Raw genomic sequence first — 27,739 nt, 5'->3', positions numbered from 1 at the left:
GCAGCCACACAGCGTAAAGCCCCTGGCTTTACCTGTGGATATGGCCGGAGAATTAACGGGTCCGTGGCTGCGAATACGCATGGCGGCGGCCTGCAGCAGCCCTGCCATGCAACATAGCGTCAGCTACGTGATGACCCGGTCTGCCAAAAACTGCCCCCCTGTAACCAGCCGCGCCACCCTCGGTCCACACCCCACCTGTCCCCCCAGCCCCCGACGAAGGCCCGCCTGCCAGTGGAACGACTCGCCTCCTGATTGTGGCAGCACTGGGCTCAGTCCGTAGCTGCCATGCCGGGTTCACGAAAAAAAAGGATAGGTATTCCACGCCATTGGGAACTCGACCCATCGGGGCACAGCATCGGGGAAGGGCCTCAGGTGACATCCTGAGGCCGTCCATACGGCGTGCGGCATACTCTGCGAGTACGCTGTTTGAGGGGACAGGGCACCGATTTCGGCGCAAACGGGGATTCTCCAGATGATCGCGAAACGCGATTTCGGCGTCGGCGATTGGAGAATCCCGCTCCCTGTGTTTTTGGAGCTCTTTTGAAAGAGCATCCATAAACTGCTCTGTCGGGTGTGCTGGCGTTCGCGTTGGTGTTCCTGCTTGGTCCATCATGATCTGCTCTGCTTCGCTCTCTGTGTCTCCTCGCTCAGGTATCTGTATCTTCCTCTCCTGACTTTTACTTTTACTATTTTCCCAGCTCTGTGGCTAGTTCAAAGGCATTTCCTTGGATGACTGTTAGTCTGGGGTGAGGGTACGTTTTATTTTCTGTCATTTTGCTATACGATTTACAGGTTAAAGGGGCCTAAATTGAAATTCCCAAGGGAGAATCGCTTTCATGCAATCGCTCAGCACATCACCACCACCGGAAGTCGGCCTCGACTACTTCCAGTGATAGCGAATTCCAGAAGCTCACTACTCTCTGGGTGAAGAACTTTCTCCTCATCTCTGTCCTAAATAGTTTACCCCATATGCTCAGATTGTAATCCCTGGTTCTGGATGCCCCGCCATCGGGTACATCCTTCTTGCATCAAACCTGTCCAGTGTCATGTGAGAGTACCTTTAAGAAATGGGTGTTTATAAATGGGTGCGTATATAAATATCTGTAGTGAGAGTACCTTTAAGAAATGGGTGTTTACTACTGCAGTGATGTCAGAGAGTGGGTGGAGCTGGGCTGTCTGTCAGCTATTTACATTTGTTTTTGAGCAGGCTGCAGGGTGTATTATAGTTTTGTTTTCAGTGTTGGAGCTGAAGCTAGACAGAGCAGGTGTACTGTTGATCTCTCTGCCATGAAAAGACTGTCTCTTGATAATTTGGTGAATTCAGAATTATAAATGTTCTGTGTAGTGACTTTAACCTAATGTGCTTCTGTTAAAGGTTATGTTTTTTGTAAGTCTTCTGGATGTTAAAAGGACAGCATACGCATTACTTAGTGTCATATTCTTTGGGGGTTGTATTTGAATTGATGGTTGCTAAAATGTTCACTGTATGTTTTAAAAAGGTTAACTTGAGTTCATAGAATAAACATTGTTTTGCTTTAAAAAAATACTTTTCCATTTCTGCTGTACCACACCTCTAGAATGGGCCATGTGCTCCCCATACTATTAAATCTATTAAAATCTATTAAAAGTTGTGGGTCAGGTGAACTCCATGATACACTTTGGGGTTCTCTAAACCTTGGCCCATAACAAATTGGGGGCTCATCTGGGATAAAAGTCTATCTCTTGGATTGGCTTAGTGAACTTAAAGACAGTGAGGGGTGAGCATATTGTGGTTGCGTTTCAGGTGTGGTATTTTAGTTTAAGTAGGGAGTGTGTTGTGGACAATGGCTTTTTCAGAGGCTCTGAAGTTTTGGGGGGTAGAGACGGTCACGCAGTACCTTACGGACACAGACTAAAAGCAGACTGTTAGATTTGGCAAAAAACATTGCAGTTAACATTACCTGCGAAAAGATGAGGTAATTATGGCGGTGGCTAAGCATTTAAAGTTGTCTGAGATACTGTATGACTCACTGGAAATGGCAAAAATTCAGTTGCAAATTAAACAAATGGAACATGAGAAAGAATTAAAGCAACTTGAATACGAAAGAGATAGAGAGGAAAACGAAAGAGAAAGGGAGATACAAATCAGAGAAAAAGATAAAGAGAGAGAGTTTGAACTTCAGAAAATGGCCATGAAACAGAACAGTCAGTTAAAATTGGCAGGCATAAAGGGAAACGTACAGTTGGATGATAGTGATGAGGATAGTGAGAAAGAGCGTCATAGTTGAAGGCTTGGCGGGGATCTATTTAAATATGTCCAAGCATTGCCAAGGTATGACGAGAAGGAAGTGGAAGCCTTTTTCATTTCATTTGAGAAGGTAGCTAAACAAATGAAATGGCCACAGGACATGTGGGTATTACTGATTCAAACAAAGCTGATAGGTAGGGCTAGTGAAGTGTTTGTATCACTACCGGAGGAGGTATCTGGGACGTATGAGGTGAAAAAATCCATCTTAGGTGCTTATGAACTAATGCCTGAAGCCTACACACAAAGGTTTAGAAATTTAGGGAAATAATTTGGTCAAACATACATGGAATTTGAAAGGATCAAACAGAGTAATTTTGATAGGTGGATAAGGGCTTTGAAAATAGATGAAACGTATGAAGCTCTCAGAGAAATTATACTTTTGGAGGAGTTTAAAAATTCAATTCCTGATGTAGTGAGAACTCATGTGGCAGAGCAGAGGGTTAAAACTGCGAGATTGGCAGCAGAAATGGCAGATGATCATGAATTAGTTCATAAATCAAAGCTTGGTTTCCAACATCAGTTTCAGCCTGTGAGGGATAGAAACTGGGGACATGAGAAATACTCAAGTGGTAAAGTTAAAGGTGATCTGATGGGAGAAAATAAGGAGAATGTACCTCAGATTTAAAAATAAATCCAGGAGAGTGGAAAAGAAATGAAAAATTTCAAATGTTTTCACTGTCATAAACTAGGCCATGTAAAGTCACAGTGTTGGTGGTTGAAGAAAAGCACTGGGAAGGCTGATGTGGTAAAACAGGATAAGACGATGGAGTTTGTTAAAGTGGTAAAGGAAAGCCCAAGTGAAGCGAAGGAGGTGCAAAAGATTGTACAGCCTGATCAAGAGGTGATTGATAAGAAGGTGCCAGATCTCTTTAAAGAATTTACTTGTGTGGGTAAAGTTTACTCCTGTGTATCAGGAGGAGCAGGTAAAGACGTCACAATTTTAAGAGATACGGGAGCGAGTCAATCTTTAATGGTAAGAGATGAGGAGTTATGTAGTCTGGGAAGAATATTGCCAGAAAAGGTGGTAATATGTGGAATTCAGGGTGAGAGGAGTAGTGTTAAATTACATAAGATAAGGTTGAAAAGTCTAGTGAAGAGTAGTGAAGTGGTAGTAGGAGTAATAGAGAAACTATCTTGTCCAGGAATACAGTTTATCTTGGGTAATGATACAGCTGGATCGCAGGTGGGAGTGATGCCTACTGTGGTAGCTAAGCCAGTGGAAAATCAGACAACTGAAATGTTGAAGGACGAATATCCTGGGATTTCTCTGGATTGTGTAATAACTAGGTCGCAAAGTCACAGGGTAAGACAAGAGGAGAAATCAAAGAGTGAAGATGAAGTACAATTATCAGAAACGATTTTTGATCAGATGGTTGAAAAAGAATAAGAACAGGCGGAGGATGAGGCGGATATTTTTAGTTCGGAAAATTGGCAGAGTTACAACAGAAAGATGAAAAAATAAAACGGATGTATCAGAAAGCATACACGGAAGAGGAATCTGCGTGTATACCACAGGGTTATTACCGTAAAAGTGATGCCTTGATGTGAAAATGGAGACCTTTACATACGCAGGCGGATGAAAAGTGGGCAGAAGTTCATCAAGTAGTATTGCCGGTAGGGTATAGAAAGGAGGTATTGAGTTGCAATGAGGTACCAGTGGGAGGTCATTTGGGAATAAGGAAAACTCAAGCTAAAATCCAGAAACACTTTTATTGGCCTGGACTACATAAAGATGTAGTTACATTTTGTCAATCATGTCACACATGTCAAGTGATAGGAAAACCTCAAGCAGTGATAAAACCAGTGCCCTTAATACCCATTCCAGCATTTCAGGAACCTTTTACAAGGGTCCTAATTGATTGCGTAGGACCACTTCCAAAAACAAAACATGGGAATCAATATCTTTTGACTATAATGGTTTCCAGATATACTAGGTTTCCAGAGGCCATTCCAGTACGTAATATTACAGCTAAAAAGATTGTGGAGGAGTTACTTAAATTCTTTACGAGATATGGACTACCCACAGAAATACAATCGGATCAAGTATCAAATTTTACCTCCAGGTTATTCAAAGAAGTTATGGATAGCTTAGGAATAAACAAATTTAAATCAACGGCGTACCATCCAGAATCGCAGGGAGTGTTAGAAAGGTGGCATCAGACATTAAATACAATGTTGAAGGCTTATTGTCAAGATTATCCAGAGGATTGGGATAAAAGAATTCCATTCGTATTGTTTGCAATTAGGGATGCACCTAATGAGTCTACCGAATTTAGTCCTTTTGAACTAATTTTTGGTCATGAGGTAAGAGGACCACTTAAATTGATTTTTTTTTTAAATTGGTGAGTGAGAAATCGGAAATTACATTATTGGATTACGTGTCAAATTTTAGGGAACGATTAAATAGAGCAGTTGAATTGGCTAGACAACATTTAAAAGTTGCACAAAATGTGATGAAATGGGTAGCGAACAAGAAATCCAAAGTTTGTAGTTTTGCCAGTGGGGATAAAGTTTTAGTGTTGTTATCCGTGGTAGGGGAACCTTTAAAAGCTAGGTTTTGTGGACGTTATCAGATTGAAAGGAAATTAAGTGAGGTGAATTATGTGGTAAAAACGCCGAATAGAAGGAAAACTCACTGAGTGTGTCATGTGAATATGCTTAAAAGGTACTTTGAAAGGGAAGGAGAGAAAAAGGAGGAGGTTTTAATGATTCAAACTCAAAGTGATAAATCAAATCCAGATGACTTGGACTTTTACATACCTCAAATTAAATTGGAAAACGAGGATGTTCTTAAAAATTGGGATAAATTGTTGAGTTACCTTCCAGAGGAAAAACAAACTGACCTGAAAGAGTTATTGATATCACGTGGGCAGGTTTGTAGAGATAAATAGGGAAGTACTAAAATGGCTATACATGATATAGATGTGAGAAATGCTGTTCCAATCAAACAACAGCCATATCGACTTAACCCTTTAAAATTGGCACATGTTAAGGAAGAGATTGAGAGTATGCTTAAAAATTGCATAATTGAAGTGGGTTGCTGCCAATGGAGCTCACCCATAGTGATGGTACCAAAACCAGACTGTACCCAACGGTTGTGTGTGGACTATAGAAAGGTTAATGCAGTTACAAGAATGGACTCTTATCCTATCCCACGTTTGGAGGATTGCATTGAGAATGTGGGACAATCAGCTTTTATTTCCAAATTGGATTTACTTAAGGTTACTGGCAGGTACCTTTATCCGAAAGGGCGAAAGAGATTTCAGCTTTTGTGACTCCAGATGGTATATACCAATTCAACGGTTAACTAACAAAGTTGTTTCAGGATTACCCAATTGTGCGGTATACATCGACGATCTGGTCACTTTCAGCCAGACATGGAAAGAACATTTAAAACATTTGATGGAGTTATTCGATCGACTTCAGGAGGCGGGTTTGGTGATAAACCTAGCCAATAGTGAATTTTGAAAAGCCCAAGTCACTTTCCTTGGCCATACAATCGGACAGGGTCACACGGGATGTGAAACCAACAGTTATTGAGGAGTTTTCAATACCCTCAAGACGAAGGGAAATAATGCGATTTCTTGGCATGAGTGGATTTGATCGAACATTTGTGAAAAAGTTTTGTAGCATGATCGCTCCACTGATAGATTTGCTGAAGAAACGTCGAAACTTTCAGTGGACAGCAGACTTTCAACAGGCATTTGACGGCCTGAAAGCTGTGATAACCAATGCTCCTGTGTTGGAGAATTACAAGGGACTCTGCAATCAGATTAAACGAAAGTATCTGACTTTGAAGAGAAATGCCGAGGCGTAGAGAAATGGATGGATCGTGCAGAGACCTTCTTGTTCAATCGAGAAGGATTTCAGTTGGAGGAAGAAGAGAAAAAAAATGGACTATATTATTAAACCTGGCTGCGTGTGTTGGTTTTTGAAACAAAAAGTATATTTACTGTGTGCATTTCTTAAAGGATAGTGAAAAGGTGAAAAATGAAACCATCTTGAAGTTGATGGTTGATTTTTTTTTTCTTGGGGGGAGGTGTCATGTGAGAGTAACTTTAAGAAATGGGTGTGTATATAAATATCTGTAGTGAGAGTACCTTTAAGAAATGGGTGTTTACTACTGCAGTGATGTCAGAAAGTGGGTGGAGCTGGGCTGTCTGACAGCTTTTTACTTTCGTTTTTCAGCAGGCTGCAGGGTGTGTTTTAGTTTCGGTTTCAGTGTTGGAGCTGAAGCCAGAGCAGGTGTACTGTTGATCTCTCTGCCATGAAAAGACTGTCTCTTGATCATTTGGTGAATTCAGAATTATAAATGTTCTGAGTAGTGACTTTAACCTAATGTGCTTCTGTTAAAGGTTATGTTTTTTGTAAGTCTTCTGGATGTGAAAAGGACAGCGTACGCATTACTTAGTGTTGTATCCTTTGGGGGTTGTATTTGAATTGATGGTTGCTAAGATGTTCACTGTATGTTTTAAAAAGGTTAACTTGAGTTCATAGAATAAACATTGTTTTGCTTTAAAAAATACTTTTCCATTTCTGCTCCACCACACCTGTTGAGTGGGCCGTGTGCTCCCCATACCACAATATATTAAAAGTTGTGGGTCAGGTGAACTCCATGATACACTTTAGGGTTCTCTAAACCCTGGCCCATAACACCAGTCCTATTAGAATTGGATAGGTTTCGATGAGATTCCACCGCATTCTTATGAACTCCAGCGAATACAATCCTAACTGACTCAATCTCTCCTCATTCATCAGGCCTACCATCCCAGTAATCAGCCTGGTAAACCTCTGCAAGAATATCCTTCCTCAGATGAGGTGACCAAGACTGCACACAATATTCCAGGCCTGGCCTCACCAAGGCCTTATATAATTGCAGCAAGAATGATCAGAATATATTAAATATATGTAAATCATATCTGTTGTGAAAATTTGAGCTTGGTTTTAGAAATTTTCACAGCATGAAAATGATGCATGCTAACTAGAAAAATAACGGTCGCACATTGAGATGATAGATGTCTACACCCAAAAGGTAAATGATTACTGATCTGCCAGTTTTCAAATTGGAAGTCAACTGTTCAGTCTCATGAAGATATGTATCATGTGCCAGTGCAAATAGTGACACAGCTTTGATTTAGCAACAGGCTATAATTAATTCTTCAAACCAATTTTAACTTCAAGGATGTTGAACATGATGAAAAGTAAAAATGAAAAAGGACTTTAAGAGTTGCCAGCAACTAAGTTCTTCCACCTTTTCTATGTTATTTAATGTCTGGGGCTTCACTCCCAAGGCTCCCATTTACCTTTCTATGCTGACTGTCACTGTTGAGTTGACTACAAAATACAAAGCATAGATATGTTAATAGAATCTTGGGATCAATTGGATGTAGTTCCATTGGGGTCACTTTCAAAGTATCGCTGGGTCCTAAAGGAATTGTGAGATGCAGGCGAAGTGGAATTCATTCATTAATTTCTCTAAGAGAAGATCCGGTGGTTGGCTTCACCTCCAAAGTAACCAATAACATATCCAGGTCTATCATTTTTTTAAAAATTTAGAGTACCCAATTCTATTTTTCCAATTGAGGGGCAATTGAGCGTGAACAATCCACGTACTCTGCACATCTTTGGGTTGTGGGGGTGAAACCCACGCAAACACGGAGAGAATGTGCAAACTCCACACGGACAGTGACCCAGAGCCGGGATCGAACCTGGGACCTTGGTGCCGTGAGGCAGCAATGTTAACCACTGCGCCACCGTGCTGCCCATCCAGGTCTATCATAATATTGTCTTTTATATACTTGTCCCTCATTCTGAACATTTCCTTTCTAACTGAGCTTCAAGAAGCTGGAATAAAACAAAGGTTAAAGAATTGGATAAAAGGAAATTTTGATATGTGAATTACCTTGGAAGCAGGGTAAACAGATATTTACTTAAGTGAAGTGGAGAACAATAGAGTAGAGCATGGTAGGTTTTAGAACTGCAAAGGGCGGGAATTCAAAGTGGAAACATAAGACTGCCTGTTGCACTTGCGTGCTGCAAGCATGAATTCTGAGATGTGCTCTTTGGATAGGAGAAGATCCAAAAAGATATACGAAAGATCAGTAGCAGGGTTAGTTCTATACTGCAGAGAGAGGCACAGATGATGAGCAACCAAGATATTAGCTGTGACCGGTTGGAAACAGAAGCTCTCCTGAAAGCAGGTTTCCAGGCTGAGAATGAGAGATCATAGAATTTACAGTGCAGAAGGAGGCCATTCAGCCCATTGAGTCTGCACCGGCTCTTGGAAAGAGCACCCAACTTAAGCCCATGCCTCACCCTATCCCCATAACCCAGTGACCGCACCTAACCTTTTTGAACACCAAGAACAATTTATCATGGCCAATCCACCTAACCTGCACAGGGAGGCTGCTTGGTTCTTAAAACGTCAATGATTTTACACTGAATTAATAGAAGACTTCCTAAAATAAAAATAAAAATTGTGTATAGTAAATATTTGCTGGATTTGACTTGTAAAGTTAAACTTTATGGGGTGTTGTTTTGGGAAAAGGATCACTCTCAGTTTTGGAATGCAGATAGATGTGGATAGATGTGGTTAATTCAAGTATACTCTGTGTGTAGCCATTACTGTAAATAATTATAGCTCAAGCATGGCTGACCAGGTGTCTCTCCCACTCTTGCTGCCTGTCATTGGCGCGTTGGAAGAATTTTGCAGGTTGATACTCAACCTGTTTGGCCACTTTGAAAACATACCTTCCTTTGCCATCAGGTCCTGGGGTGGGACTCGAAACCAGAGCTTCTGCATGGACACTACCCACTGTGCCACGAGACCTCCCCTATGCCATTATTAATAAGTGATCAGGTGATGAAGGAGCTACGCTCCGAAAGCTAGTGATTCTAAATAAACCTGTTGGACTTTAACCTGGTGTTGTAAGACTTCTTACTGTGCCCACCCCAGTCCCACGCGGCATCTCCACATCATTATTAATAAGCATTATTGGTTAACTCTATGAAGTGTAAACTTTCACTTGCTTACATCAGTTGGGCGAAATGTGCACTTTCCTAACTAAAACAAAAGCAAAATACTGCAGATGCTGGAGATCTGAAAGAAAGGCAGCATGTTCTATGTCAGACCTTCCAAACTAACCCCAGCGAAGGAGTGTAGGTATTTATGTGAGCCAGTAAAATGTTATATCACCGCAGACAGAAAGTTGGTAAGCATAGAAACACAGAGCGAGGAAAGGGAAAATTACAAGGTGGTTAATTTTGGGGTTTGGAAGTCACTTAAAGAACTGCTCAAGCTTTATTCATACCATTTATAACAATCGAATGCCTCAATTTTCTAACTCTGTAAGTCAGTCCTGCTGATCAATTAATTGTCAGTTCAAATTAATGAACCTCAAGCATATGCTTGAATAAGGACATCACTGTGCAGCTGACTGAAGTGGGAAAAGGACAGTGTTGAACTTGGTAATGTTGTTCAAATTTATTCTGGTGCTTTTTGTTGACAAACTCACATTCTGACCTAATATGGGAAAATGAAATGTTTTTTCCATCTATTAATCAAATGTGGGACACATTACATTTGGCAAGAAACTCTGGTCTTTCCTCCTCCTTGTCTGCAATTTTCTTCCTTTACCCCATAAATTTCAGGACTGGCATGTGTATATATGATTCAGTGGACACCTGCAGCCTTCCAGTACCTGAACCAAGTGGCCATTATTGGTGTATTCATCTCAATAGTGAATAACAACAAGTTTTCAATTACAGGGAGTAGCACACTCTTAAGAGACCCGACATTCAGCAATCATCCACATCAACAGGTATCAATACAGATTTAGGCCAGAGTTTTCAGGATAGCAACCGCTCAGCACCCAGCTGATAGTTGATGGGGAACACATCTCTGCTGTGATTAATGTAAGAAATTGGTGTATGTATATATATTGTATTATATGTATCTGATGCAGTAATGGTTTAAAAAGCCTGGGTTAGGGCGTGTATGTATATGCTGCAGTATTCTTTTTAAAATCCTGGTTTAAAAGACAGACAGACTTTGTTACTGCAAATGGTGCAATTAAGAGGTCACAATAGTGAGTTCATCATTCTTTTAAGCCAGGCCTATGTTTTCAAGTGAGATTCAATGGCCACATCAAGTCTAGTTTATACTCTGTTCATAATAAAGCTTGTTTTAATACATCATATCCCTATTTGAGCATGGACTTGACCTTGGTGTTGGGTGAAGGTGTTGAGTTTGGGTAGGGTGCTCTTTCCAAGAGCCGGTGCAAACTCAGGGGGCCGAATGGCCTCCTTCTGCACTGTAAATTCAATGATAATCTATGATTAATCTAGGACAAAGGTTCGGCACAACATCGTGGGCCGAAGGGCCTGTTCTGTGCTGTATTTTCTATGTTCTATGTTCTATGACTCCTTCCTGGAGTTAAGTATCCTTTCCTCACAGTTTTACAAATAAAACAAAAGTGATTGGGGTTCCTGTCCGGTATCCCAGCAAATGTCTTGATTTGCGATGCCCTATGCTGCTCTTGCTCATACTGTATTTGCTTTGTTTGGCCCTTGTTCCGCACAGTAACCAATTACTTAGTTGTCAATTTGCTTTGTCGATTATTCTTATTGTTTACGGTGTACGTTTACTTGGCCGCAGAAACATACTTTTCACTGTACTTCGGTACATGTGAGAATAAATCAATCAATCCATATCAATCAAAATGTCAGGGTCTGGTCCAGGATTGTAACTCTGTCAAGCCTGCTGCCATTTTACTCTCAATTGAGCATTGATTGGCAGCAGACAGGACATCCGTCCGTATTTGGATGAAAGTCCCGCTTTGGGGAGCTAAATCAGCAATCTGATTTGCCGACAGCTTGCCAGTTCCTCCAGGCACAGTGCTTCAGAGGCCAAAAGGGGTACAGCAGTGCCGTACCTGGGCCCCAAGTCCCAGGGCTGCACTTCAGGCAAGTACGAGGTGTCCCGGGGTAGGTGATGCCCTTGGGGTCAGGAGTGGGTTGATCTTGGTGTCGGGGGGTAGACCGGGGTGGGGGGAGGGAGGAATCGGAGCTCCTGGGTCCCTAAAGGGAGAGCGCCAGCAGTCTGAAAGGGCCTTCCGATCGGTTTTTAATGATGTTGGTTGCGGAATAAATATTGGCCAGGACACCAGGAATAAGGCCCTCAACTCTTCTCTGAAATAGTGCCGTGGGATCTTTTACATCCAGCTGAAAGAGGAGACATGGCCTCTGAAGGTAGGCATCTCTGACAGTGAAACTCAGGAGGATCAGCCTGAATTTCTGTGTTCAAGTCTCTCAGTACAATGCCAAGCAGTGCACTTTCCTATTCAGTCATTATGGGTAGCAATGCCGTTCATTTCTTGCAGTACATATTCTGTCCAAATTTCTCCTTTGTGATGATAAAACATACTGACGTTGCGGAGCATGCAACTTACGAATCATGTAAATTGCTTTCTTTAATAATGACAGAATCAGTTTATTAAAATGAGAGGCATGTTTTATATAGCTACCCTAGTGCTGAGGGAACCACAGAGGTCATGATATATTACAGAATGCTGTGTATTAAAACCTATGCCCCACATTACGGCACTATTATGCTACAGGTACCTCAGGACACTAACTCCCAAGGGATTCATTAAATTATTCCATGCAGGAATGAAGGTGTACTTTTCTTCAAGATTTAAAGTGCTAATTTCATAGGTAGGAATATATACTGTCGCTGAACATTAGCAAAGTGTTGCTCAAAAAGTTTCAGAAGAAAATTGTGTAACATCAGCTCACCTCACACAGTATGAATGACTTCATAGAGCCATAGTTGCAGCAAATGAGTAGGCCATTCAGCCCATCATTCCCATGCTACTGCTCTGCAAGACTAACTCACCTCGCCCAACTCTCCCACCATTTCTCTATGCTTCTGCAATTTTTTTCAGACAATCAAATTATTTTTTGAAGGCCTCAATTGAACCTGTACCATTCTTTGAAGCAGTGCATTCAGATACTAACCGCTCCCCGCATGAAGAATATTTTTCTCACATTTCCATTGTTTCTTTTGCCAATTACTTTAAATCAGCATCATTCTTCCCCTGCCAATAGGAACAATTTCTCTCTATCTACAGCACGGTGGCCCAGTGGTTAGCACTGCTGCCTCACAGTGCCAGAGACCCGGATTCAATACCGGCCTTGGGTGACGGTGTGGAGTTTGCATGTTCTCCCCGTGTCTGTGTGGGTTTCCTCCAGGTGCTCCGGTTTCTCCCCACAGTCCAAAGATGTGCTGGATAGATGGGGTTATGGGGTTGCAGGGATCGAACGGGGGAGTGGGCCTGGGGAGTGTGTTCTTTCAGACGGTCAGTACAGACTTGATGGGCTGAATGGCCTCCTTCTGCACTGTAGGAATTCTATTCTACTCCGTCTAGATGTCTCATGATTTTAAACACCTCTAACAAACCTCCTCTTAATCTTCTCTTCTCCAAGGAGACTAGCTCAGCTTCTTAAGCCTATACATACATGTAACTGAAGTTCATTATCCCTGGAACCATTTTCGTAAATCTTTTCTGCACCCTGTCTTATGCCTTCACATCCTTCCTAAAGTCCGGTGCCCAGAACCGGACACAATATTCAGATTGAGACTAATACAGCATTTCTTTTACTGGTTTTTTGATTTCCTTTTTTTTGATACTCTATGCCATATTTATAAAGCCCAGGATTTGTGCTTTTTCAACCTGTCCTGTTACATTTGGTCATTTGTGCACATACATTTTCAGGTCTCTCAGCTCCTTCAGAATTGGCCCCTTTAATTTATATTGCCTTTCCTCATTTCCAACCAAAATGAATTTCAGCTGCCCTTTGCCTGCCTTTTTGACATTTATAGAACAAAGAACAAAGAAAATTACAGCACAGGAACAGGCCCTTCGGCCCTCCCAGCCTGCGCCGATCCAGATCCTTTATCTAAACCGGTCGCCTATTTTCCAAGGATCTACTTCCCTCTGTTCCCCGCCCGTTCATATATCTGTCTAGATGCATCTTGAATGATGCTATCGTGTCCGCCTCTACCACCTCCGCTGGCAAAGCGTTTCAGGTATCCACCACCCTCTGCGTAAAAAGATTTCCACGCACATCTCCCTTAAACTTTCCCCCCTCTCACCTTAAAATCGTGACCTCCTTGTAATTGACACTCCCACTCTTGGAAAAAGCTTGTTGCTATCCACCCTGTCCATACCTTCTCATAATTTTGCAGACCTCAATCAGGTCCCCCCTCAACCTCCCTCTTTCCAACGAAAACAATCCTAATCTACTCAACCTTTCTTCATAGCTAGCACCCTCCATACCAGGCAACATCCTGGTGAACCTCCTCTGCACCCTTTCTAAAGCATCCACATCCTTCTGGTAATGTGGCGATCAGAACTGCACGCAGTATTCCAAATGTGGTCGAACCAAAGTCCTATACAACTGTAACATGACCTGCCGACTCTTGGACTCAATACCCCGTCCGATGAAGGCAAGCATGCTGTATGCCTTCTTGACCACTCTATCGACCTGCGTTGCCACCTTCAGGGTACAATGGACCTGAACTCCCAGATCTCTCTGTACATCAATTTTCCCCAGGACTCTTCCATTGACTGTATAGTCCGCTCTGGAATTAGATCTTCCAAAATGCATCACCTCGCATTTGCCTGGATTAAACTCCATCTGCCATTTCTCTGCCCAACTCTCCAATCTATCTATATTTTGCTGTATTCTCTGACATTCCCCCTCGCTATCTGCAATTCCACCAATCTTAGTATCATCTGCAAACTTGCTAATCAGACAACCTAAACCTTCGTCCAGATCATTTATGTATATCACAAACAACAGTGGTCCGAGCACGGATCCCTGTGGAACACCACTAGTCACCTTTCTCCATTTTGAGACACTCCCTTCCACCACTACTCTCTGTCTCCTGTTGCCCAGCCAGTTCTTTATCCATCTAGATAGTACACCCTGAACCCCATACGACTTCACTTTTTCCATCAATCTGCCATGGGAAACTTTATCAAACGCCTTACTGAAGTCCATGTATATGACATCTACAGCCCTTCCCTCATCAATTAACTTTGTCACTTCCTCAACAAATTATATTAGGTTTGTAAGACATGACCTTCCCTGCACAAAACCATGCTGCCTATCACTGATAAGTCTATTTTCTTCCAAATGTGAATAGATCCTATCCCTCAATATCTTCTCCAACAGTTTGCCTACCACTGACATCAAGCTCACAGGTCTATAATTCCCTGGATTATCCCTGCTACCCTTCTTAAACAAAGGGACAACATTAGCAATTCTCCAGTCCTCCGGGACCTCACCCGTGCTCAAGGATGCTGCAAAGATATCTGTTAAGACCCCAGCTATTTCGTCCCTCGCTTCCCTCAGTAACCTGGGATAGATCCCATCCGGACCTGGGGACTTGTCCACCTAATGCCTTTTAGAATACCCCAAACTTCCCCCTTCCTGATGCCGATTTGACCTAGAGTATTTAAACATCCATCCCTAGCCTCAACATCCGTCATGTCCCTCTCCATGATGAATACCGATGCAAAGTACTCATTAAGAATCTCACCCATTTCCTCTGACTCCACGCATAAATTCCCTCTTTTGTCTTTGAGTGGGCCAATCCTTTCTCTAGTTACCCTCTTAATACTTATATACGAATAAAAAGCTTTGGGATTTTTCTTAACCCTGTTAGCCAAAGATATTTCATGACCCCTTTTAGCCCTCTTTATTGCGCGTTTGAGATTTGTCCTACTTTCCTGATATTCCTCCAAAGCTTCATCAGTTTTAAGTCACCTAGATCTTATGTATGCTTCCTTTTTCATTTTAGCTAGTCTCACAATTCCACCCGTCATCCATGGTTCCCTAATCCTGCCATTTCTATCCCTCATTTTCACAGGGACATGTTTATCACTATCCTCCTCACAGTTCATAACAGTTTCAAGTTTTGTGTTATCCGCAAATTTTGAAATTGTGCCCTGAAAACCAAAATCTAGTTCATTAACATAGATCTGCACGGGTCTTAACAACGACTCCTGAGAACTCATATTTTTCTCCAGTCCAAGAAACAATTGTCTACAACCACTCTTGGTTTCTATTTACTCAGTGAACATTGTATCTCTGCTGCTACTGTTCCGATTATTCCATGAGCTCTGAGTTTGTCACAATTCTGATATGTGACACTTTAGCAAATGCCTTTTGGAAGTTCAAGTACACCACATCAACCTCATTACACTTAATAACCCTCCCTTGTACCCCATCAAAACCTTACCAGGGCAGAGGTCCTTCGGTAATGTTCGTAACTTTCTACAGCCAGGATCTTGGATAATGGATACTTTCACTGATGGCTGTAAGACTGTTGGTCTTTAGCCAGTCCTGCGGTAATAATGCCTTACAATCAATTACGTCTTAGTCCTTTCATTCTTCATTGTTGTTATTAATAATAATAATAATAATCGCATATTGCCACAAGTAGACTTCAATGAGGTTACTGTGAAAAGCCCATAGTCGCCACATTCCGGCGCCTGTTCGGGGGGGCCGTTAAGGGGATTGAACCCATGCTGCTGTTGTTCATTAGGAATGGGTTATCGTTCCACCTAATGTACATCTAGGCAAGGTAAAGTTGCCATAGTCCCAGATGACCATAGGCTGCTTTTTCCTTCGAGGGGGGAGAGCTGACTAGTGGTGAGTGTACCTGAGGATCACCACACCTCAGGTGAGGAGCAAGGTTGAGAAGGCAGGGCCTTCATGAATAACCTCTCGCTACTATAGATCCATCACACAGTTAGATTAGCATTGTGCAACAGTACCACAGGGTCACTGATGCATAATTCAATTGTCTTTAGTTATGACATTGTGCTGAATTTGACATTAAGTTTTGTAATATCACATCAGCATCGACTTAGATTAATGAATCATAGTCAGTAAATGCAATAATTGGCAGGGTTTGAAAAAGGCCCACTATATATTAGAAATTTTGTTTAAAATAAAACATTTACCACAAGAGTAAATCACATAATGTATAGCACAGGATAAAATAATGTTCCTCAACTCATCTGACACTCCCAGAGCTTATAGCTATCTGTTATCTTGCTCCACTGCACTGATCACCACCACAGATAAATGGAGCAGACAAGCTCCTTCTATGTATTGCCTTTCATTATTCCTATGGGTCTCATTTCATAAAATCACGAGCCCATCAATACAATTTCTTGGCATCAACTAAAGTCAGATTTTTATAATGAAGCGTCACCTGGGAAAGGTTGTAGATGAATTATAATCCAAAACACCAACCCACCCACCACCACCCATCCACCCCTGGAATCCCCCCCCCCTCAAACCCCCCTCCCCCGCCACCATCCCATCCCCTTTATTTTCAACATTAGAGGACAATTTCAAATTTCAAATTCCCATAGCACAGTGATCCTTGGAGTTAATGTTAGGTCACATTATGTGCATCAGTTGGACAGCTTATCCAATTTGAACTGTCATTTTGAAAAGATTATGTCTAATATGTCCAATTTTGTTAAATTATGCTTCCGTTTAGCCTCTTGGAGCATTTTATTACATTGGAAGCACTATATAAATGTAAGTTGTTGTATATTGAAGCTCATTAGGCCCACAATTTTGGATTTGGATTTTGTTTATTGTCACGTGTACCGAGGGACAGTGAAAAGTATTTTTCTGCGAGCAACTCAACAGATCGTTAAGTACATGAAAAGAAAAGAAAATACAAAATTTTTGTAAACGCAAGGTACACAATGTATCTACATAACACTGACATTGGGTGAAGCACACAGGGGTGTAGTGTTAATCAGGTCAGTCCATAAGAGGGTCGTTTAGGAGTCTGGTAACAGCAGGGAAGAAGCTGTTTTTGAGTCTCTTTGTGCGTTTTCTCAGACTTTTGTATCTCCTGCCTGATGGAAGAAGTTGGAAGAGTGAGTAAGCCGGGTGGGAGGGGGTCTTTGATTATGCTACCCACTTTCCCCAGGCAGCCGGAGGTGTAAATGGAGTCAATGGATGGGAGGCAGGTTTGTGTGATGGACTGGGCGGTGTTCACGACTCTCTGAAGTTTCTTGCGGTCCTGGGCCGAGCAGTTGCCCTACCAGGCTGTGATGCAGCCAGATAGGACGCTTTCTATGGTGCATCTGTAAAAGTTGGTAAGAGTTCATGTGGACATGCCGAATTTCCTTACTTTCCCGAGGAAAGGTTGTAGATGAATTATAATCCAAAACACCAACCCACCCACCACCACCCATCCACCCCTGGAATCCCCCCCCCCCCCTCCTCAAACCACCTTGTGCTTTCTTGGTGGTAGCGTCGACGTGGGTGGACCAGGACAGATGTTTGGAGATGTGTACTCCTAGGATTTTGAAGCTGCTAACCATCTCTACCTTGGCCCCGTTGATGCTGACAGGGGTGTGTACAGTACTTTGCTTCCTGAAATCAATGACCAGCTCTTTAGTTTTGCTGGCATTGAGGGAGAGATTGTTGTCGCTACACCATTCCACTAGATTCTCTATCTCCCTCCTGTATTCGGACTCATCGTTATTTGAGATTCGGCCCATTATGGTTGTATCGTCAGCAAACTTGTAGATGGAGTTGGAGCCAAATTTTGCAGTTGTTTGTGTACAGGGAGTATAGTAGGGGGCTAAGTACGCAGTCTTGCGGAGCCCCAGTATTGAGGACTATTGTGGAGGAGGTGTTGTTGTTTATTTTTACTGATTGTGGTCTGTGGATCAAAAAGTCGAGGATCCAGTTGCAGAGTGAGGAGCCAAGTCCTAGGTTTTATAGCTTGTGCTGACCATTTATCCTAATCTAAGATCAACCTAAACTACACCCCTTCAATTTACTGCTGTCCATATGCCTGTCCAAGAGTCGGCTGAATGTCCCTGATGACTCTGACTCCACCATCTCCTCTGGCAGTCCATTCCACGCACCCACCATTCTCTGTGTAAAGAACCTACCTCTGACATCTCCCCTATACCTTCCTCCAAACACCTGAAAATGATGTCCCCTCGTGACAGCCATTTCCATCCTGGGGAAAGGTCTCTGGCTATCCACTCTACCCATGCCTCTCATTACCTTGTACACCTCTATCAAGTCACCTCTCTTCTTTCTTCGTTCCAGTGAGAAAAGCCATAGCTCCCTCAAACTTTCTTCATAAGACATGCCCACCAGTCCAGGCAGCATCCTGGAAAATCTCCTCTGCACCCTCTCCAAAACATCCACACCCTTCCTATAATGAGGCGACCAGATTATAACAATGTAATCACTGAAAATAATTAAACTTATCAAAATAGACACATAGATTGGAATATACGAAGGCATGCAACCCGGTGGAGACATTTGGAACACTTCACAGATCATATATTCCCCCATCATGAACTCTGCATGGCAACACGATAGGGCAGTGGTTAGCATTCTGCCTCACGGTGCCGAGGTCCCAGGTTCGATCCCGGCTCTGGTTCACTGTCCATGTGGAGTTTGCACATTCTCCCCGTGTTTGCGTGGGTTTCGCCCCCACAGCCCAAAGATGTGCAGAGTAGGTGGATTGGCCACTCTAAATTGCCCCTTAATTGGAAAAAAAGAATTGGGTACTCTAAAAAAAAAATTTTAATGAACTCTGCGTGACTAATTACACAAGAAATGCATTTTTTGGCCTTCCCAAGATGGCGCTGCGTGTCCTCTCTCAGTGTGTCTGCTGGTGGCCGCAACCTTGGAGCTGGCCAAGGACAGGCCTGAGCGTCGGGGCCCAGTCCCTTGCCGCAGCCAGCAGCAACTACTCTCAGCATGTTTGCAACAGGAGGGCTCCTGGCGCGGCGCCCAGAGCTGTAACCTCTTTGTACAGTCAGTGCGTCGTTACGGGGATCTGCCTCCTCTCTCACTGGAGAGCATCCGGGATCGAGTGCTGTACGTGTTAAAACTGTATGACAAAGTTAACCCCGAGAAGCTTGTACCAAGTTCTCATTTCATGAAAGATTTGGGTTTGGACAGTTTGGATCAAGTAGAAATCATTATGGCCATGGAAGATGAGTTTGGGTTTGAAATTCCAGATGTAGAGGCGGAAAAGTTAATGACACCTGATGAAATTGTAACTTATATCGCAGATAAGAAGGATGTGTATGAATAATCTTTTATCACTGGAGACAAAGGGTGATTGCTGCTGGGAACATGTGAAACACAGTGTAGGGCATCGCAAGCACTGCTTGAAGCATAAGTGCTGCTCGATGGTTTTTGTTGTCGGATTATGTTTGTTTAACCAGTGATATTTCAAATTCTTGAATACTTCAGGAATGAATAAATTACTATTGGAGAAAAAAAAAGAAATGCATTTTTTGTCCTGCAATCCTCAAGGAAAGCCAAGCAAACCCCACAATCTCTATTTCTATTACAGCTGCATTACGCAAGCCTGAACAGTTTTGTTCCAGGCATTTCAATGACCACAGCACAGAAACGGCCATGTTCCACAGAGTATTTCATCACCTCCGTCCATAATTATTTGTAAAACCTTCAATTCCATTCCTAACTGGAAATCTTATCGAGTTTACTTTTGAAAGGATTAATTGACATATCACCAAAAGATTTTACAGGAGGTCCGTTCCGCATATCGATTGCTCGACAGGAAAATCTTATTCCCCTTATTTTCACTCAAAGCATTTAAATTTTACTCACATCTTTGACAGAGTGAAAAATGAGTTGTCACGTGTAGGTTGCCCGTTATGACCTTAACCGAATTTCCTTTCCAGTAAGGGAAATGTTAAAAAGCTATAGGTGTATGTTAGGCACCCAATCCGCAATGTCTAACTCTCTGTCCCTGAATTCTAAAATTGGTCCCATGCTTTCCAGTAGCCCAATTGAGATTTCATAGAAATAAGTGTCTAGTCTTACTTATTCAATGGAATGATTGGCATCTAACTAGTTAGGGAAGGGACTGAAAGAAAGAGAAAGAAGAATCAGAGTGAACTTGGCATTTACCATATTTAGTCGCAACAAAACAGCAATCACAGCAAACAGAATTTAACAATAATCTTTATTGTCACAAGTAGGAAGTTACTGTGAAAAGCCCCGAGTCACCACACTACAGCGCCTGTTCGGCTACACGGAGGGAGAATTCAGAATGTCCAATTACCTAACAAGCACGCCTTTCGGGACTTGTGGGAGGAAACCAGAGCGCCCGGAGGAAACCCACGAAGGCACAGGTAGAACGTGGAAACTGTGCAGAGACAGTGGCCCAAGCCGGGAATCGAACCTGGGGCTCTGGCGCTGTGCAGCAACAGTGCTAACCACTGTGCAGCATTACCTTTACTGCTAAATCAATATGGTGTAAATCTAAAGCCATCATGTTGAAGCAATATAGCGATCTACTGGTCAGGCTGCAGCTTAAACATCACATTCACTGTCCATGAGGAACAAGAGAAATTGTGAAGCCATGGAAGCATTGCATACAAGGGGAAAGAAGCTGATCCCTTCTGTCAGAAGACGAAATCATGGGGAATTATTAAAAAATAAAACTTTTCAGGCTTGAATAAAGGTGAATGAGAGGGAACTATAATTAATGCATATAAGATACTGAGTGGAATAAGAACCATTAACCCTGAGCATTCAGATAAATAACTGTTGAAGTGCGCTCACTGATATGCAGACAAACACACCAACCACACTGCATTCTGCGAATCCCCATGAGTAACAAAATGAGATAAATTATCAGTTAGTCTGTTTTCATTAATGTTGGCTGAGGGACCGATAATGGCAGAGATCCCCTGCTTTTCTTCAAATAATGGCACGGATATTATACAGATGGGCCGGCACTGTGAAATCACATTTGAAAATCAGAGGCCTGAATTTTTCATCTGTCAGGTGCGCACACTCAGTGCAAAATGTGCTTCCGGCCGCAGAATATAATTGTCTCTGGCTGTCCAATTATCATCATTCAGCATAAGGGACACACTGGGAAAGGCTCAGCAGTGGCTGGGAGGGCGGGAAGAGTGCGGGTGCTGAGAAAAGGGAGGGTGTGGATTAGCGTTTCTAATGCACTCCCTCAGGGGCGTAGCTGCTGTGGAGCTGTCGCAGACAAAAATTGCAATGTAACAGCCATGCAAAGAGTGTCGAGGCAGCACATTCAAACACAAACCTCAGTCCCCAGACACCTTCTTAAAATTTTATTTCAGCCTGGACAGTTCATCCGCCCTGGGTCAAGGTTGAAGCTAAAACGTAAAGGCCACTTGGCCAATCGCGAAAACAGACAGGCCACATAAAATTGCATTCATTTGGCCCCTTACTGGGCTAAATTGCCTGCGTGATTGTCGGCGGGCGTGCTTCCGGCTCTCAGGCAAGCCTGCCAGCCAAAATATTACATGAGTGTGCGGTGATGTTGGGGCGCGTGTCAACTTATTTTCATGCGGTTTTGCGCGCTTCCGGGTTGGCACGCCCCTGCCCTTGCAAAGCTTAATTATGGCCAGCACCTCTGACAGCGCAGCACTTTCTTTGTACTGTGCTAGCCTTGATTATGTACTTAAATCAGAGTGGGGCTTGAAGACGCAACTTCCTGACTCAGATGAGAATGTAAAGCAGATGCAAACTAGCATGGAAGCACATTAGAGTAAAATACAAATTCAAGACTGACTTAGAGAGATAAATGAATAACCAAATTATCTTCCAATTAGGATGGCGAACGGAAAAAATGCTCTGGAGTCATTCAAGAGCCAATGAGATGTTGCGATCGGAGGAAAACATAAACCTTGTTGAAAGGTGACCAAGATGAATTGAAATCCCTCCCTTATTAGAACTTCAGTGTAATATTGACCAAGTGTTCGTACTGGGGAATTGAATAGATTAGTACTCAGTTAAAAAGGAAAGGTTAATTTGTGGAAAAGAGTTGAACTTCCAACACTCTTTGAGTGATGATGAGAAACAACAGATATGAGGATCGGTTGGAGAGGTTGGAAATGTTCTCCTTGGAGAGAAGAAGGCTGAGGAGATTTGATAGAGATGTTCAACTCATGTGGGGGTGGGCAGATTAGATAGGGTGAAACTGTTCCCGCGCAGAAAGGGATCAAGAATGAGAGGATATAGATTTAAAGTGATTTGCCAAAGATTCAAATGTGATGGGAGAGATTTTTTTTTCACACAATGAGTATTTTGTGTCTGGAATGCACTGCCTGGAAGGAAGGTGGAGGCAGGTTCAATCTAGGAATGCAAGGGGGCATTGGATTATGACTTGAGTAGAAACAATGTGCAGGGGTACGGGGAAAAGGCAAGGGAATGGCACTAACTCATGATTCTCGTTTGGAAGCCAGTCTGGACATGCTGGGCCAAATGGCCTCCTTCTGCACTGTTACAATTCTGTGATTCTGTGAACACTATTATTCAACAGCGAGGGTGGGATTCTCCATCCCTGTGGCGCGTCCCCGCTGGCAGCGAGATTCTCCGTCCCACCAGCCGGCCAATGGGGTTTCCCATTGCGGGCAGCCCCACGCCATCGGGAAATCTCCGGGCGTGGGTGCACTGCCGGCGCAACAGATAATCCCGGCACCGGAGAATCCAGCCGCTGATATTAGTTGTATAATGTGGGATTCTGAAACACAACAGCTCAATTAGATACCCATTACGTTTTCAGGTGTTCATATTGGATTTAAAGAGGCAGAATTTTAACTCGTTGAGCAAACCTAAAACTGATGGTGCAGGCCATGATGTTCTGCTGTATTTTTATGACCTAAACCTCAGTATGCAAGGCACAATTTCAAAATTTGCAGATGATACAAAACTGGAAAGAATTGTTGACCGTGTGGAGGATAGTATAGAACATAAAAAGGGCATCGACAAGTTGGTGGAGTGGGCAGACAGGTGACATGAGGTTCAATGCAGAGAAATGTGAAGTTATTCATTTTGTTAAAAAGAACATAGAGAGACAGCATAAAATAACGCTAGATGGATTGCAGCAACAGGAACCTAGGTGTACATGTACATAAGTCATTGAAGGCTGTTTAGCACAGGGCTAAATCGTTGGCTTTGAAAGCAGACCAAGGCAGGCCAGCAGCACGGTTCAATTACCGTACCAGCCTCCCCGAACAGGTGCCGGAATGTGGCTACTAGGGGCTTTTCACAGTAACTTCATTTGAAGCCTACTTGTGACAATAAGCGATTTTCATTTTCATTTTCATTTCATTAATAGGGAAATAGAGTACAAAAGCAAAGAGATTATATTGAACTTGCATAAATCGCAATGCGCTTTAGGAAAAGTGTGACGGCATTGGAGAGTGCAGAAAAATGCAAGAGAACGGCTCCAGTGATGAGGAATTTCATTTATGAAGCTAGATTGGAGAAATTAGGACTGTTTTCCTCAGAGAAAAGAAGGCTGAGAGGAGGTTTGATCGAGATATTCAAATACATTAGGGTCCTAGAGAGACCAGATATGGAGAAATTGTTCCCACTCATTGAAGGTTAAAAATGACAGGGCACAGATTTAAAGTAATTAGTGAAAGAAGCAATAGTGACGTGAGAAAAAGCTTTTGCACATGGAAAATGACAGGGGTCTGATTGCTCTGCCTGAGAGTGTGCTAGAGACAGATTTAATTGAATCATTCAAAAGGGAACTGGAGGATTCAATTCCCGGCTTGGTTCACTGTCTGTGCGGAGTTTGCACTTTCTCCCTGTGACTGCTTGGGTTTCCTCCGGGTGCTCTGGTTTCCTCTCAGTCCCGAAAGACATACTGTTAGGTGAATTGGACATTCCAAATATTCCCTCAGTGTACCTGAACAGGCGCCACAGCGGCGAATATATAATAATAATCTTTATTGTCACAAGTAGGCTTACATTGCAATGAAGTTACTGTGAAAATCCCCTAGTCGCCACATTCTGACGCCTCTTCGGGGACAGAGGGAGAATTCAGAATGTCCAAATTACCTAACAGCACATCTTTCGGGACTTGTGGGAAAAAACCGGAGCACCCGGAGGAAACCCACGCAGACACGGGGAGAACATGCAGACTCTGCACAGACAGTGACCCAAGCCAGGAATCGAACCTGGGACCCTGGCACTGTGAAGCAACAATGCTAACCACTGTGCTACCGTGCTGCCCACTCAGGGATTTTCACAGTAACTTCATTGCAGTGTTAATGTTAGCCTACTTGTGACACTAACAAAAAGATTATGAAAGATTATTTGAAACAAAAGAATGTGAAAGGTTACTTGGAGAAGGTGGAAGGATGGCACTTGGTGAGTGGCTCTTTCGGAGAGTCAATGAAGACATGATGGGTCACATGGCTGTCTTCTGCCCTCTTAACAATTCTGTGACTATCGAATCTACTAAATTTAATTCCTATTGAAATAGATCTTAAATCCATGGGGCAAAGTGTACATTATCCTAAAGAATCGTAATACAAACAGAGTTTCTGTGTTAATGATGTTCTGCCAATAGATGTTTTTAACATGCAACTCTTGACTGATTCTTAGCATGGTGGTTCAATGGCTTACTCAGGAACTATCAAACTCTGTTTTCAATCACTACATCCCCACTTACACTGCTCTCCAAGTGCAATATCCACCTTTGCATTCTTGAATCTAAATGCCGCAGATGTGCGCACAAATCAGAAACAACTGGCCAATTACACTGCTGGATTTATCTTGAACCCTTCAAACCATATATCACCTTTCTCTTCTGCAGTCAAATCCTTCCCCAAGATCATCCTAGGGATGGTTTCATCTCTGCAACAAACTCTGGAATTCTCTCCATAAAGCATGCACCTTGGCACATCTCTCTTCATCTTCAAAAGTCTTCTCAAAACACACCATTAAAGATCTGTCATTTCCCCAACTCTAGCATGAGCCCTACCACCATTCACTTTGTGATGTGCTTTAGAAAGGCTTGCAATGACAAAGACTCAGTATAAGTACACATTGTTGCTGTATTGCAAAACCAGTAGGTAATCGCACATAATCTTCAAATTTTTGTATCGATGTGCTTTCCAATCTGAATGTTCATTAGCCATTAAGCAGCTACACACATGTCATTTTGACTAACATATTCTGATAATGTGACAGCTACAAAAGCTGAGGATTCTTTTTTGTACAAGCGTTTCAAATTTGCATTAACTCTCAGATGAAATGGGTGAAGTGAATAAAGAACTTCTACCACACACCTTTCTTGTCTCAATCATCTACCTGGCTGCATTTGAAACAACACATTCAAGGAAGAGTTTGCAGAGGCCACACGCTTGGAGAATTGAAGATTCAGGTGACAATGTCAACAGAATACATGACTGGAAAATGCAAGCTTTCAAATTGGGATGGCTGAACTCTGCAATAGATTGTCTGGTCCACCCTCACTGTGGGCAGCACGGTAGTTTAGTGGTTAGCATTGTGGCTTCACAGCACCAGGGCCCCAGATTCGATTCCCTGCTGGGTCAATGTCTGTGCGGAGTCTGCACGTTCTCCCCGTGTCTGCCTGGGTTTCCTCCAGGTGCTCCGGTTTCCTCCCACAGTCCAAAGACGTGCTGGTTAGGTGGATTGGCCATGATAAATTGCCCTTAGTGTCCAAAAAGGTTTGGAGGAATTAAAGGGTTCAGGGGGTAGGGTTGAAATGAGGGCTTAAGTGGGTCAGTGCAGACCCGATGGGTTGAATGACCTCCTTCTGCACTGTATGTTCAATGTTCTATGATGCAATGACAGAAGCTCTATGTACATGTGCAGTGCCCAAAAAGATCAAGAAATGTTACAGCAAATGCATGATCCTTTTAACTATACACAACCTGAATTATGCTCAAGTATGAAGTTGAAATGAATAAATGGTCCCTCCCAGTATAATCAAGGTAATGTCCCCAGGTTTAGACCTCAATCCATTGTTGCACACTTTATCGTTCTGTCTTCATAAAAGTTAGAGGATTTTTCCACAAAGAACCTCCTATGAAATTTTCTAAGGTTTCATAGCACCAATATGATTATTCCTCGTACAAACATCACTGTTTAATTGAAAATAATTTTCAAAAATTGCTTATTTACGGTTGTGTTTAATCCAGAGATTGGTTGTGCATCCTCATATGAATTGTGTGATCATACTGGCTCTGTAGATAGGATTTTATTTGGTGTGATATTTTCTACACTATTGAACCCATGCCTTCATCGTGAGAGACCTCAATAGCCTAGAATTTACAATTAATTAAGCCATCCTCATGTTGATTTATGGTATTTATCTGTCAGCAAGCTTGTAAATGGCCATTAAATGGTTACTCCCATTGTAAAAATACGATTTTAAATACTTTACGATCAATAGTGCTGTTGACCGTTTTGAAACCAACACATCGGTGCGGCAGTAATCACAGCTTTCATACCAGGGGAGTGTAGTTAGGTAGTTATTGGGATGGAGAAAATCATCAAGAGTCTAGTCAGAAATGTTCCATTGTTGGGCCAGAAACTGCAACAAAGCTCTCCCTCGAGACCCTCTTCAACACTTACCTGGTAGCCATCTGCAGCTCTGTGCCCAGGTAAGGAATTGAACAAACAAAGAAATGTACAGCACAGGAACAGGCCCTTCGGCCCTCCAAGCCCGTGCCGACCATACTGCCCAACTAAACTACAATCTTCTACACTTCCTGGGTCCGTATCCTTCTATTCCCATCCTATTCGTATATTTGTCAAGATGCCCCTTAAATGTCCCTATCGTCCCTGCTTCCACTACCTCCTCTGGTAGTGAGTTCCAGGCACCCACTACCCTCTGCGTAAAATTGACGAACAACATTTAAATAAACCCCAGGATGAGTGAAGGCCTCATAAGACCACTGATGGGTTAGAGATGAACTGGTTGGAGTGCATTCCCATGTAAAATCATACATCCATCATTCACCACATCAACCCCCACCCCACCCACTTCTGCCCCAGCTGTCTAATACTAGGGATCAGATTGTTGTAGTTTCTCTGCAATACTTCGAGGGTTTGAATGTCAGTTAAAAGACATAGGAAGGAAATGAAAAATAAACACAATTACCTTGTCCACGCAGTGAACCAAGAGCATGCAACCTTACTATAGACCTTCATTATAGACCCACATCGTAGCATCTAAAAATTGTATACAAACTGACAAACATTATTGGGTCCAATTCTGTGGTTTATTTGGCTTTTGCAAATAGCTTTTCAATGCTGGTAATTCTTACTTTGAGGTAGCTCATTTATGGCAAACCTGGATTACACATCAGTCAGTCAATAATGGCCAGCAATGCAAAACAGAATTACCTCTTTCGGGAGAGAGACTCCACGTACATAAAGCTTCCTCACCGTTTTCTTTTCCAACCATCCTTCTGCCATCAACAAGCATAACCCAAGCAAGGAAAGAAATGACCGCAACAGATTGGACTTCATTGGATCAAGTCTGTCAGAAACAAGATAAAAATTGTCACTCATTGTTACTCTTTCTAACATTTT

General features: G+C 42.6%; 1 protein-coding gene and 1 pseudogene across 5 annotated transcripts in view; one reads left to right on the top strand and one right to left on the bottom strand.

The window, feature by feature from the left end:
* The window catches only part of LOC140427031 (follistatin-related protein 5-like), an 802,898-nt gene that overhangs the window by 760,932 nt on the left and 14,227 nt on the right, over nucleotides 1-27,739 (bottom strand). For 4 of the 5 annotated variants that reach the window (XM_072512450.1, XM_072512453.1, XM_072512455.1 and 1 more), the window contains exon 2: nucleotides 27,551-27,686. In XM_072512450.1, the coding sequence (XP_072368551.1) occupies nucleotides 27,551-27,676 (126 nt within the window). In that variant the 5' untranslated portion in view covers nucleotides 27,677-27,686. The remainder of the gene's footprint in view (nucleotides 1-27,550; nucleotides 27,687-27,739) is intronic. The other variant, XM_072512454.1, reaches the window with a different exon arrangement.
* LOC140427476 (acyl carrier protein, mitochondrial pseudogene) lies at nucleotides 18,985-19,654 on the top strand (annotated as a pseudogene).

Source organism: Scyliorhinus torazame, chromosome 7, assembly GCF_047496885.1.
Source record: "Scyliorhinus torazame isolate Kashiwa2021f chromosome 7, sScyTor2.1, whole genome shotgun sequence".
Taxonomy (NCBI): Eukaryota; Metazoa; Chordata; class Chondrichthyes; order Carcharhiniformes; family Scyliorhinidae; genus Scyliorhinus; species Scyliorhinus torazame.
This window is presented reverse-complemented; position numbering and strand designations above follow the sequence as displayed.